At 44.8% G+C, this 13454-nt stretch overlaps 1 protein-coding gene across 1 annotated transcript in view; it reads right to left on the minus strand.

The window, feature by feature from the left end:
• Positions 1-13454, minus strand: part of LOC140344424 (dual specificity testis-specific protein kinase 1-like) — a 121003-nt gene that overhangs the window by 27813 nt on the left and 79736 nt on the right. Inside the window, exon 3 of the mRNA XM_072431544.1 lies at positions 830-951. Coding sequence (XP_072287645.1) covers positions 830-951 — 122 coding nt within the window. The remainder of the gene's footprint in view (positions 1-829; positions 952-13454) is intronic.

Here is a 13454-nt window from a genome sequence, read left to right on the forward strand (position 1 = left end):
TACATGCATACACTGCATGTCACATAGGGTGTCTCTGTGGCTGCACTGCAGGCAAATAAGTATAAAGAAAAAAAAAGTTTCTTCTGCTGAAAGACTAACTACAAATTACAGCACCAAAAACAACATTTTGATTTTGGGGTTTTACAACTGACTGGGTCATTACTAGCCTTGCTCTCCACTGGCCTATAGTGCATACCAAAAAATAATTCTGAACACTTGTAGCTAAGGGTCTAAAGATTAATTGAACCCAAAAATGAACAGATCTATACTAGAGCTTACTGGTCTATTATTGTAATGGATGTTTCCTTTTTTCTCTTTTCCAGCTAAATGCTTTTTGTTTTGCCTGATGATACTGTGAGTAACACACAAACCTGTACTAGAGTAACAAAACCTAAGTTCAGTACTGTATCTATGCATGTGAAGTGTTATCAACACTTGGGGGCTTTTATGATTTGGACAGCAAACGCCAACCCTTTATCCTCATCTCCATTACATAGGGGATGTGCTTGGTGGTTCACAGAAGAAAGCCAATAGGTTGAGGTATTTTATAGAAGTTATAAAATTGACAGTTAACAGAACAGGTAGGGATGGAGCAGTCCTCCTATTTCATTTCAATTCACTAATGTCAATGCCCAACCCAAACAGCTCACAATCTTTAAACAGGGTATTTGGAGGCCAATTAGCGTTGCAGTATGTTACAGTTCGTATACATGTCTACCTCCTTGCCTGATGTCCAGCTAAAAGCTTTCTTTCTGCAGTATAATTAATAAAAAAAAAAAAAGCTACAGAGAGGGGCAAGTAGAGAAGTAGGAGAACAGGTCATGCTTACCTGACGATGTTAGGGTGAGACAATTTTTGCAGAAGAGATATCTCTCGGACAATACCTTCTTCATCCACCACATTTGTATAGATCTTCACCACCATGGCCTTGGAGCCTGGACCATGAGATACCTAGAAGATGCAAAACAGTTCAGATTCTCCCAATGATGTGCCAAAGCAACCAGTCAACTTTAATTTAGCATTTGACAGTGCATGCTAGGAAATTAAAAGAATTTTGAGCTTGTCCAAGCAAAAAAATGAAAGGGCAGCAACTGTGGCAACCAATAAAACTCTGCAATGTCACCTGTACCCTTTGAAACATCGTCCACTAAGGCTCCTTAGGTAAAGCAATGAATTTTACTGGACAGAAACAGTAGAGTTTTTCCTTAACCTCTCTGGCGGTATGCATATTAAGTATTTTTAAATGTAAAGGCTGTACATTTAAAAATATCTAGTGTTTTAAATTTCCTACCTCCCAGCCACACAGTCGCGCCCCCCCAGCCACACACTCACAAGCAGATGCCTGGCCGGCATCTACTTCCCCTGGCCTCGTGACCCCAACATTCACACGCAGGGGACCCAGATGCCAGCCATTGCCAGGTTACACAGGAGCATGCTGTGCCTACTGCTGGAGGAAGCCACGGGCACCGCTTACCAGGTAAGCTGTTTAAACTCCCTGGCAATTCCACCCTGAATTTGGCTTGGGGTTACGCTTTTGGTATGGATAATTCACCCCGAGCCACCCTCGTGATTACTGTAAGGAGGTTAGGGCTTACAGCCTCCCATAGGCACCAGGGTCATGAATCCTTCTATTGCTTCCATTTTCTGGTTATGCCTGTGGCCAAGAAATCAAGCAGGAAGGTGTCCAAAAAGGGAATATAGAGCCACTAAAAAGTTGGTAATTTTACCTGACTGCAACAACAGGACATCACCCTGTGCTGACAATTGGCTTTAGCATTTATAGAAAATAGTGGAAAACAAGAAGCATGTCGATATGCAAATTTTACCTTCAGTTAGGAAATCCATATTTTTGCCCATCTCCTTCTGATAACTGACTAAAATGACACCAGTGAGTTCTAATGAAGAGCAATTCAAGGGTCCTTTAAATTTAAACTTTTCCCCACTCCAATGTAGGATTTATTACAACCACTTCCTAGGCTGAACCAAGACTCAAGACGTTTTGGATCAAAAACAAGAGACAAGAACTATGTCTTGCTCTGATACAGGCGAGTAATAGGTCCTCTTGAAGACTTTAATACATTTAAGGTGTATTAGAGGAAAGGAATACAATAAGTACAAAGCCATTATTGATCTTAATTGAGAGCTGTGTGTATAGAGGACCCATACATGACATGCAAAAGACAGAATACATACATTGTGTATTGTACAAACACACACATAATGGAGACTCTGTTCTCTGTCATATGAAGATCTACAAGAGGCAAAAGGGATCAACTGAAATTGCCTCTAGAATGAAGATTTTCATATTATGATACAGAAAAAAATAAATGTATACAAATGAAAATAGATTACATCCTTACTGTTTTAGATGTAGAAAATGTAGTTAATTTTTCGTTTTCCAATCAGGTAGGCTCTCGTACTATATTTTTTTTTTATAACATTCATTATTTTTCAAAATTTTTCAAAAAAAAACAAAATAACATTTGCATAACAAAAAAAGGGGGAATGTTCAGAGCATATAAAAACAGTAAATTGCACATCGTACATTGTTTAAACAAAGTCTGTGCCTAAAAGAAAAGAGAAGGGACAAGAAAAAATAACATACAGTATCAAATAGATAATACATCATAGCATTATTGGGGACTTTAGGCCAAAAGGTTGTCTGCCTATGTGGGGACACATATCAAAACAGAATTATATATTAACAATAATCCTTAAGCGGAAAGGGTCAGATCCAGGTGGCGCCTAAACTTCGGTGTTTATCTGTAGTAGGTCCAACTTCCCCATATAGCATTAAATGTATCTTGGGTGCCCCGTATGCTGGCCGTTAGGTCTTCCATCACCATAATGTCATTCAGCCTGTGGAGCCATAGACCCACCGTTGGGGTGACCTTTGACATCCAGAACACTGGAATACACTAATTAGCAGCCACGATAAGATGTCGCAGAATGGACCTCTTATATACCTTTTCTGGAATTACATTGTGGTGTAGCAGGAAGAACCCCGGATCCCATGGTATATTGTGGGTGGTGACCCTCTCATGAGGGATCTCTCTTGCTCCCAAAAAGAGCGCTGTAAAGGGCACGCCCAAAAATTTGGCGCATAGTACCCCTCTCAGGTTCACCTCCCCTGTTCACAATGCCAGCACCTGTCAGTAACCTAGGGGAAAAAACTGTGTAATCTTTCCGGGGTCCTTTACCACCTGGACAAGATTTTAAAGAAATTCCTGGTATCTACTGGTTACAGATGACCCATGTACTAAGGTAAGAAACTTTCTTCTTAACAGCCTCTACTGTGTACCCAAGTTCCGCCTCCAACGCCTGGAGGTATGCAGGTGTAAACATTTCAGGGGCAGCATTCAGTTCAGAATACAATAGCGAAAGAGTGTCTGGTCGAGCAACACCTTGCCCACAACTTCTCAAATACCATTTTCACAAGACAATATCTAAAGTCTGAGGGGAGAGACTTGAGGAAATGCATGAGTTACAGTGCCCTCAAAAATCTAATTTATAGTTACCAGTGTCAGCCATCATCATTTCCCTCGTCACCCAGTGACCCTGATATACAAAGTGCTCCACCCATGCTACCCCTTGCTCCCGCAACTCAATAAACCTCCTACCCTCCAGCCCTGGGGAAATAAAGGGTTGCCTAAAATCAGTAGCAGGGGTGAGGGCCAGGGAGACAAATTTAGTATAAACAGCAGTTTCAGACATGCCTGCCACGTGGCAGAGATCAAGGGATGGGTTCCTAAGGCATCTTGAGACAGCTTCAGTAGCCATGGGACCACTGTAAGAGGTGTGAAGGCGTAAGATTGTTCAACTCCTGCCCACTGTTTGTGTTGCGTATGTCGGAACCAATCTAGAGTCCGAACCATATGGGGCGCCATGTAGTACAATGATATATTAGGAACTCCCCCCCCCCCACACACACACATTTTCGGCTTGGAACTGCAAGCTCCTGCTGAGACAGTGACCCTTTTTGCCCCAGATAAATCAAAATAATTTGGAGTGCAGAGATCTAAAAAAGGAGGTAGGTATATGCATTGGCAACGATTGAATGAGATATAAAATTCTCAGTAGAATGTTTATTTTAATAACCTGTATGCATCCAAGCCAGGAGAGGGTGGAAGAGGACCATCTGTTAAGATCTTGTGTGATGATGGCAAGAGTTGGGGCAAAATTTAATGTGAACAGCTGCAAAAGATCTGCTGGGAGCAAAGTCCCCAGATACCTAATTGCCTTTTTGTCCCATTTGAAGGAGAAGGAGGGTGTAAGTTGGGCGCAAAGAGTCTGAGGCAGGGAGACGTTGAGAGTTGCCGACTTGAAATAATTAATTTTGAAATTAGACAAAGTGCCATTTCTGCATTGTCCAAATGAGCTTTGGGCAAGAGGTCACTGGGTTAGTAATAACAAATAATAGGTCATCTGCATAGGCTGCAACCCTATGTTTAGAGATGAGCGAATTGAAGCTGACGAAGTGAAATTCGATCCGAATTTTAGGACAAAATCTATTCGCAACGAATCCGAATTTTCCTTGCGATTCGTTACCATTTTTCCTACATGTGTGAGGACATGGGGCAAGGAACTCTGGGAAGGAGGAATGACCCATAATGCCATGCATGCAGCCAATCAGCAGCCAGCCAGCCCTGTGATGTCACAGCCCTATAAATAGCCTCAGCCATCTTGGATTCAGACATTTTGCAGCGTTCTGAGTGCAGGGAGAGACGTCTGCAGGCACTAGGGAGAGTGTTAGGAGAAACCTCATTGTGCAAAAATAGGGAGGAATCATTTCACAGCATCTTAGTGCAGGGAGAGACGTCAGAAGGCGCTAGGGACAGTGCTAGAAAAGCGATTTACAAGTGCAAGGAAAGATTATTTGGGGATCCAAATAGCCATTATACGGCTCTGTCATTCCAGCAATTGGTTCTTGTTATTGGGGTGCAAGTGCTATGTTGAAAGAAAAATATATAAAAATATATATAAAAAGAAAAATATAAACGCACTTCACTGTTGCAGTTATATGTGGTGAAAGCGTTTATTGGCCTACTTCAGTACAATGAGAAAAATATATACGCACTTCACTGTTGCAGTTATAGGTGGTGAAAGCGTTTAGTGGCCTATTTCAGTACAAAAAGAAAAATATATTCTCAGTTCACTTCTGCAGTTATTTGTGGTGAAAGCGTTTAGTGGCCTATTTCAGTACAAAAAGAAAAATATATTCTCAGTTCACTTCTGCAGTTATATGTGATGAAAGCGTTTAGTGACGTATTTGAGTATCGGGAGGAGGCCACATAGTGGCACAATGAAAGAGTCTGGAGGTGGCGGAAGCATCAGGAGGCTACAGAGTGGCACAATGACAGAGTCTGGAGGTGGCGGCAGAAGCAGGATCAGGTGGAGACCAGAGAGTGGCACAATTACAGAGTCTGGAGATGGCGGCAGCATAAGGAGGCTACAGAGTGGCACAACGACATGGCCTAGAAGTGGGGGCGACAGCAGCAGCATCAGGCAGAGACCACAGAGTGGCAAGGTGACATAGTGTGGAGATGGCGGCAGCAGCAGCATCAGGAGGATACCACAGAGTGGCAAGGTGACATAGTGTGGAGATGGTAGCAGCAGCATCAGTAGACCACAGAGTGGCAAGGTGACATAGTGTGGCAATGGCAGCAGCAGCATCAGGAGACCACAAAGTGACCCGATGACAGAGTGGGGCAGTGGGTGGCAATACCAGTACCCGCTAACGAAGGTGGGTGGAAGAAGGAGCACTCGGCATCTGATGTGTGGCATCAGGCGAGTGGCAACATCAGCGTAGTAGCTGAGGCAGGTAGCCAGAAGAAACCGGTCTCTTTTGTCAAGGTTTGGGTGAGGGGGATTGGATCATCTAATCAGATGCATCAGGCATAGGTGGGTGGAAATCCTAGCTGATCCACTCCTGATTCATCTTGACAAAGGTCAGTCTCTCCACATTTTGGGTGGACAGGCCAGTTCTTCTTGGGGTAACTATGGCCCGCACCGCACTAAACACCCGCTCTGATGCCACACTACTGGCCGGCAGGACAGCTTTTCCAGGGCAAACTCTGCCAGTTGTGGCCACAAATCCAGTTTGGCTGCCCAGTAGTCCAGCGGATTTTTAATAGCAGCTGGCAGGGTGCACTCCAAGTATGCCACCACCTGCTGGTTCAGGTTCTGCTCTATGTCTAGCAGCTGGTGAGTAGTTTCTTCACTATGCGGGTGAAGAAAACTGCTCATCGGCGACTCTAGACTCAGGCTGCTGCTGATGGAGCTGGTACTGCTTCTGCCACCCCACCCCTTCCCAGCAGCCATGGCAGTGGAACGTGAGTGCAGAGGGCCCCCCAGTTAGAACTGCAAAAGGATGGTGCAGATAGGCCAACTGACTACATAGGATGTCTCTGTAGTGGTTCAGTTTGTCCTCCCATTCAGCGGGTGTAAAAAAGGCCCCCCATTTTGGACCGGTAGCGAGGGTCCAACATATGGAGGGTGGAATTCCAACGGGTGGAAACTTTGCATATCAGCCTATGTTGGGGGATGCCGTTCTGCCGCTGCAGCTCGAGGAGGGTGTGCTTTGCGATGTACGAGTGGCTGAAGTGCATGCAAAGTTTCCTGGCCATTTTTATGATGTCTTGCAGATGGGTGGAAGACTTCAGGAACCGCCTGACAACCAGATTGAAGACGTGTGCCATGCAGGGCGCATGGCTCAGCCTTCCTTGACGCAGCGCCGACACCATGTTCTTCCCGTTGTCGGTCACCACGGTTCTGGTTTTGAGTGGTTGCGGAGAAAGCCAGGATTCGATTTCTTGATGAATCACACAGAGCAGTTCCTCCCCTGTGTGACTCCGTTCACCCAGGCAAACCAGGTGCAGAACAGCGTGACACCGCCGTTCCCTGCACATGTGGTATGCTGGAGGGGCACTGTGAATTGTCCCTGCAGTGAAGGCTAAGGACACAGTGGAGGATGAGGAGGCAGACGTTGTCGCAGGACCAGCGGCGTGAGAACGTGGAGGCGGAAGCGGTGTCACCTGGCCAAGTTGCTGGTGTGGCTGTGCAGGAATCACATTCACCCAGTGGGCCTTAAAGGACATGTATTGTCCCTGACCGTAGTTACAGCTCCACACATCGGTGCTGCTGAGCACTTTGGCAGACACTGACAGGCTCAAGGACTGGCCCACCTTCTGTTCTACATATTTGTGCAGAGCTGGTACTGCCTTTTTCTCAAAGAAATGACGGCTTGGGACTCTCCACCTCGACAAGCCATCAGTTTGCAGAGTCCAACACTTGGAAAGGGAGGGACTGCAGCACCAGCAACTTGGACAGGAGCACATTCAGCTTATGCGCTGTTGGAGTCCACGCATACTGTTGTCTCTTGGCAATCGCTTTGGTGATCAATTGCTGAAGGAATGACTGACAAGGAGTAGGAGGAGCAGGAGCATCTGGACCAGCAGAAGATGGAAATGACATACAGCTCCCTTCGGCTGAGGTGCTGGAGCCTTGACTGCCTGAAACCCGTTGCGTGCCACTGGGCGATGTAGCGGTTGCTGCGGCAGGCCGGACCACCACATTGGAGCCACGGTTCTCCTAGGCCACTTTGTGGTGACGCTGCATATGTTGACGCAGGGCCCTGGTGCCAACACTGGCACCCTGGCCACGCTTCACCTTCTGCCCACATATTCTACATATGGCCATGTTAACCTCCTCAGGCGGCTTAACAAAAATCTGCCACACGGCCGAGTAGGTGATTTTCCCCCCCATACTCCGCACTGACTTACTGCTACCGCCGCTGCATCCGTGTACCCCTGCACCACTACTTCCCAGGCAGGTAGGCTGCTGTGAAACAGATGGTCTACCCCAGGCACATTTGGCTCCCGACCTCCCACTGCTGCCACCCTGCTGACTCCCAGCCATGCTACCACCTTGCTGGCTCAGCCACTGCCTTACGGGCAAGCTGCTACCCTCTTTTCCTGATGATGATGAAGCCCCTTCTTCATCTGGCTCCCAAGTGTGATCGGCTTCATCACCATCGAGTAGTGTCTGCACGTCACTGATGTCCTCCTCAACTTAACGGTCTCTGGGTCAGGAGCCTGACTGCTGGCAACACCACCTCCCATGCCACTCTCCTCATCACTACTTGCCCGCCTAGCGGAGGAAGCGGCGGATGTCTCCTCCAGATCTTGGGAAATTTGTTCATCTCTACTTATGTTCAAGACCACCTAGAAGCAGGCCCTGTATATCTGAGTAAGAACGTATTGCCGTAAGTAATGGTTCCAGAGATAAAATAAAAATAAGGGGAGACAAGAGGCAACCCTGTCTGGTGCCATTGGTGATGTTAAAGGGTTTCAACACTGAGATGTGTGTATCCAATTATTGGCCCGGGAAGTATTATCCTGAGTCTCCCTAGAGGGCATATCAAAATGTATTAGGTTATGGTTATGCTTTTGAAAACTTTTGGCTAAAAACTTGAGGATTTGTTTTGGATCCTGGTTTAAAAGGGAGACTGGCCTGTAACTACTACACACCGACTGGTCTTTATCTGTCTTGGGAATCAGTGTGATAAGTGCCCAAAGAGTGTCCTTTGGTAATGTGTCCTCCCCGGTCAGTGAGTTAAAAGCGGCTACATATTGTGGCACCAACTCTGCTGCAAATGCTTTATAATAAGGGAAGCACGAAACCATCTGGGCCCCCGGAGCCTTCACAGTTTTGGTTTGTTTAATAGCCGCCCTAAACTCCTCCGCTTTCAGATCCAGCATAGGAGAGTGAGGTAATTTAGGTAGGTTTAGCCCCTCTAGATATCACTGAATCCGCCCTAGATTAGAGTTGCGTGTATCCGCAGGCAGGTGGGATACAGGGATGCATAATGTTCCCTAAAGCTGCGTACACACTTCCAATTTTTATCGTTCAAAATGAATGACGAACGATCGATTGGGCAAAAATCGTTCGTAAAAAAAGTAACCAACGACGCTGACGAACGAGGAAAGTCGTTCGTTATCTGTATGTACAGGATCGGTGCTATACGATCGTTCGTAGATATCGTGCAGGATCGTTCGTCGTTCGTTTAACAACGATAATAATTGGAAGTGTGTACGTAGCTTTAGTTTTGCCGCAATCTCCTTAACCTGGTAGATCTTTTCACCTGTACTAGTGGATAAGAACGGAAAGTGGGTATATGCTTGTAGTCCTTTGCAGTGTCCTAGCCAGTAGCCTTCCACATGTATCACCATACTCATAGTAGGACCTGTGACATTTACTAAGCCCTGCTTTAGCTTTACCCAGACATAATGAAGCTAGTTTTTGTCGTAGTATGGTCAGCTCTGCACCCACCTGTTTATCTAAGGTACGTTTATGTACCACCTCAAACTCCTGCAGTTGTTTAAGAGTGGATAAGATCTCTGCTTGTTTTCCTCCTTTTAATTCTAGAGCCATGCTTTATGAGTAGCCCCCTCATCACTGCCTTATGCGCTTCCCAAACCCGTTGGAGAACACTCTGGTACTACATTTCTCTAAAAATACCTTTTCATTTCAGAGGTCAACTCAGCAACCACCCCCAGGTCCGAGAGAAGAGCCTCATTCAGTTTCCATTGCCAAGATTTAGGGAAGCATAAGCCAGGGTCAGGGTGAGCAAAACTGGTGCATGGTCTGAGGACACAATGTTGCTTATGCTGCATTCCAAAACCTGTACCAGATTTGCGTGCTTAAGCTAGAAATGGTGTATTCTAGAATACATCCGGTGTGGGTGGAAGTAAAACGTGTAGCTTCCAATAGGGTTCACAATCTGCCAGACATCCACCAATTGATGTTGTTGCATATAGTGTTTCAACTAGTCTGGGTATCTGACTCTGATAAATATTCATGGGTCAGTACAATTAAATGCCACAGTAAATCAGTAATTTCTGGGCCAGCCAGGACCCAGACAACTCTATAGTATTGTGCAAAACAGAACAGTAGTAATATATGCTACTAAAAAAAAAAAACTGCAGCATGTAAACAGCAACTGAGTAACCTGAGTTTTATATGTTACTAAAAAACTGCAGCATGTGAACAGCAATTGAGTAACCTGCATGTTTAAAACCAGCAGGATAACACAACATAAATCAAGTAAAGTACCACGGCCCATCTCTGGGTGAGGTTGGACGAGCGTCTCTCGGGGTACAAAGAAAAGTTCCACTAAGGAAAACACAACACAGTGAAGGTCCTTGAGTAGACAAAAAGGAAAGAGGAGAAACAACATCTTCATGAGAAGAGTCAGGTTGGGCCATCTTGATCCGAATGAGTGCGTTGACGTTGAGACTTCCTGGCCTGTGTGCACCATTCTTGAGCTTGCAGACCAGTGATAAGACCTTGCATCACTGGCCAATCTGGGATGGATACATCAGGTAAATTGAATGCAGCCAGTAGTTAAGGCAGCTCAGATGCAGAACAAAAGATTGCCGTGTTTCCATCTTTAAGCGCAGTGAGTTGGAATGGGAAACCCAACCTGTATGCGATTTCCTGTTGCCCCAATATAGCGAGAACTGGCTTCAGGGCTTTGTGCAACAGTAGCATCTGTCGAAACAAGTCCTGCAGTAGTTGTATCTCACAGCCTTGAAAAGTGATAGGCTCTTGTTTCCTTGCTGCCCGCATAATGGATTTGGGAGACCCATGATTTGGCCAGTTTGTGGTGTAATAAGTGCCAGTGTGAGACGTGGGACAGGGAGCCGGAAAGAAAACTTCCTACCCTTCCACGCGCATGACCCCAGAGAGTCCCCCGGCTCTCGTACTATCAACAGTTAGGTCCATAAATATTTGGACAGAGACAACTTTTTTCTAATTTTGGTTTTGTACATTACCACAATTAGTTTTAAAAGAAACAACTCAGATGCAGTTGAACTGCAGACTTTCAGCTTTAATTCAGTGGCTTGAACAAAAAGATTGCATAAAAATGTGAGGAACTAAAAAGCCTTTTTTTACACAATCACTTCATTTCAGGGGCTCAAAGGTAATTGGACAATTGACTCAAAGGCTATTTCATGGGCTGATGTAAGCAATTCCTTTGTTATGTCATTATCAATTAAACAGATAAGAGGCCTGGAGTTGATTTGAGGGGGGTGGGGGGTGCTTGTATGTGAAAGATTTTGCTGTGAACAGACAACATGCAGTCAAAGGAGCTCTCCATGCAGGTGAAACATGCCATCCTTAAGCTGCAAAAACAGAAAAAACCCATCCGAGAAATTGCTACAATATTAGGAGTGGCAAAATCTACAGTTTGGTACATCATGAGAAAGAAACAAAGCACTGGTGAACTTAGCAACCAAAAGACCTGGACGTCCACAGAAGACAACAGTGGTGGATGATCACAGAATCATTTCCATGGTGAAGAGAAACCCCTTCACAACAGCCAACCAAGTGAACAACACTCTCAAGGGAGTAGGTGCATTGATATCAAAGTCTAACATAAAGAGAAGACTGCATGAAAGTAAATACAGAGGGTGCACTGCAAGGTGAAGGCCACTCATAAGCCTCAAGAATAGAAAGGCTAGATTGGTCTTTGCTTAAAAAAAAACATCCAAAAAAGCCAACACAGTTCTGGAAAAACATTCTTTGGACAGATGAAACCAAGATCAATCTTTACCAGAATGATGGCAAGAAAAAAGCATGGAGAAGGTGTGGAACAGCTCATGATCCAAAGCATACCACATCATCTGTAAAACATGGCAGAGGCAGTGTGATGGCTTGGGCGTGCAGAGCTGCCAGTGGCACTGGGACACTAGTGTTTAGCGATGATGTGACAAAGGACAGAGGCAGCCAAATTTATTCTGAGGTGTTCGGAGACTTACTGTCTGCTCAAATCCAGCTAAATAAAGTCAAATTGATTGGGAGGCATTTCATAATACAGATGGACAATGACCCATAACATACAGCCAAAGCAAGTCACCTGATCTGAACCCAATTGTTGAAGACTGAATTTGGAAAGGCCCACAAACAGCAACTGAAAGCGGTTGCAATAAAGGCCCGGCAGAGCATTAAAAAGAAAGAAACCCAGCATCTGGTGATGTCCATGAGTTCAAGACTATAGGCTGTCATTGCCAGCAAAGGGTTTTCAACCAAGTATTAGAAATGAATATATAATTTTTAGCTTTTTAATTTGTCCAATCATTTTTTAGCCCCTCAAATGAAGGGATTGTGTAAAAAAAAAGGCTTTAGTTCTTCACATTTTTATGCAATCTTTTTGTTCAGCTCCCTGAATTAAAGCTAAAAGTCTGCAGTTCAACTGCATCTGAGTTGTTTTATTTAAAAATAATTGTGATAATGTACAGAACCAAAATGAGAAAAAGTTGTCTCTGTCCAAATATTTAAGGACTTAGCTGTAACTATTAGTATAGCTAAAGAAGAATTTTTAAAACTATAACTCTAAGGGTGGGCAGCAGCTGATGGCAGACAGCTTTTAACTTAGCTTTGTGGCTCTGCCGGGTCTTTACCTCCCTATAGAACAGATACTGGCTTCTTTTTACCTCAAACGTACTTTACATGTCTCGGACACCAACGGGAACCTATCTCCATAGAAATGCGGCAACCTCCAGTACGCAATAAGCTAACACATAAGCTGCCTCAGACCTCAGCAGCTGTATCTACGCGTTCACCTAAGATGGCGTCTGTCACCAGAGAACCTTCCCATTCACCTCATGACCCATTCGTACGCAGAACCAAGCCTATCTTCAGCTTGTTCTTCAGACTCCCAATCAGACTTACTGTGTAAAATTGACTCCATGTTGAAAAAAACATTACAGGTGACCTCCAAATATATACCTGACTGTCTCTCCAAAGAAATAAGAGAACTAGACCAATGCACAGCCATTCTTGAGGACCGATGCAGCGACAAAATTCACTGGAATCTCTTTGTGAGGAAAACTCCTCTTTACTATCCAAACTTGAAGATCTAGAAAATAGATCCAGAAGAATAAGCCTTCGAATTCGAGGTATCCCAGAACAAATAATTGATTTACAGGCAACAGTCATGGCCCTATTTCCAGAACTGGCTACAGATATTTCCATTGAGCGTCTAGAAATCGATTGTATTCATAGAGCTCTAACGTGAAGTTCTCCTCCAAGGGTCCTCCAGGAGACATTTTAGTTAAACTCGTATACTACCGCACCAATGAAAGGCTTTTTCGAGCAGCTAGAGACAAAAGCTCCTGTCTTCCACTATTTCAGGGTCACGAATATCAGATATTTACTGACTTGTCCCCTAGCACCATCTCAAAAAGAAGAGCAATGAAACCAAACTTAGATATTCTCATTCATCACCACATTCCTTATAAATGGGGATTTCCTTAACGTTTACTTTTCTGCAATTTTCTGCACCCACACCTGAGGAGGCCTCTCATCTTCTGCACCAACACCTGAGGAGGCCTCTCATCTTCTCAACTTTTTGGGTCTTCAAATATCATCTCGACAGTCTCCAACTATTT

This window comes from Pyxicephalus adspersus, chromosome Z (assembly GCF_032062135.1).
Source record: "Pyxicephalus adspersus chromosome Z, UCB_Pads_2.0, whole genome shotgun sequence".
Classification (NCBI taxonomy): Eukaryota; Metazoa; Chordata; class Amphibia; order Anura; family Pyxicephalidae; genus Pyxicephalus; species Pyxicephalus adspersus.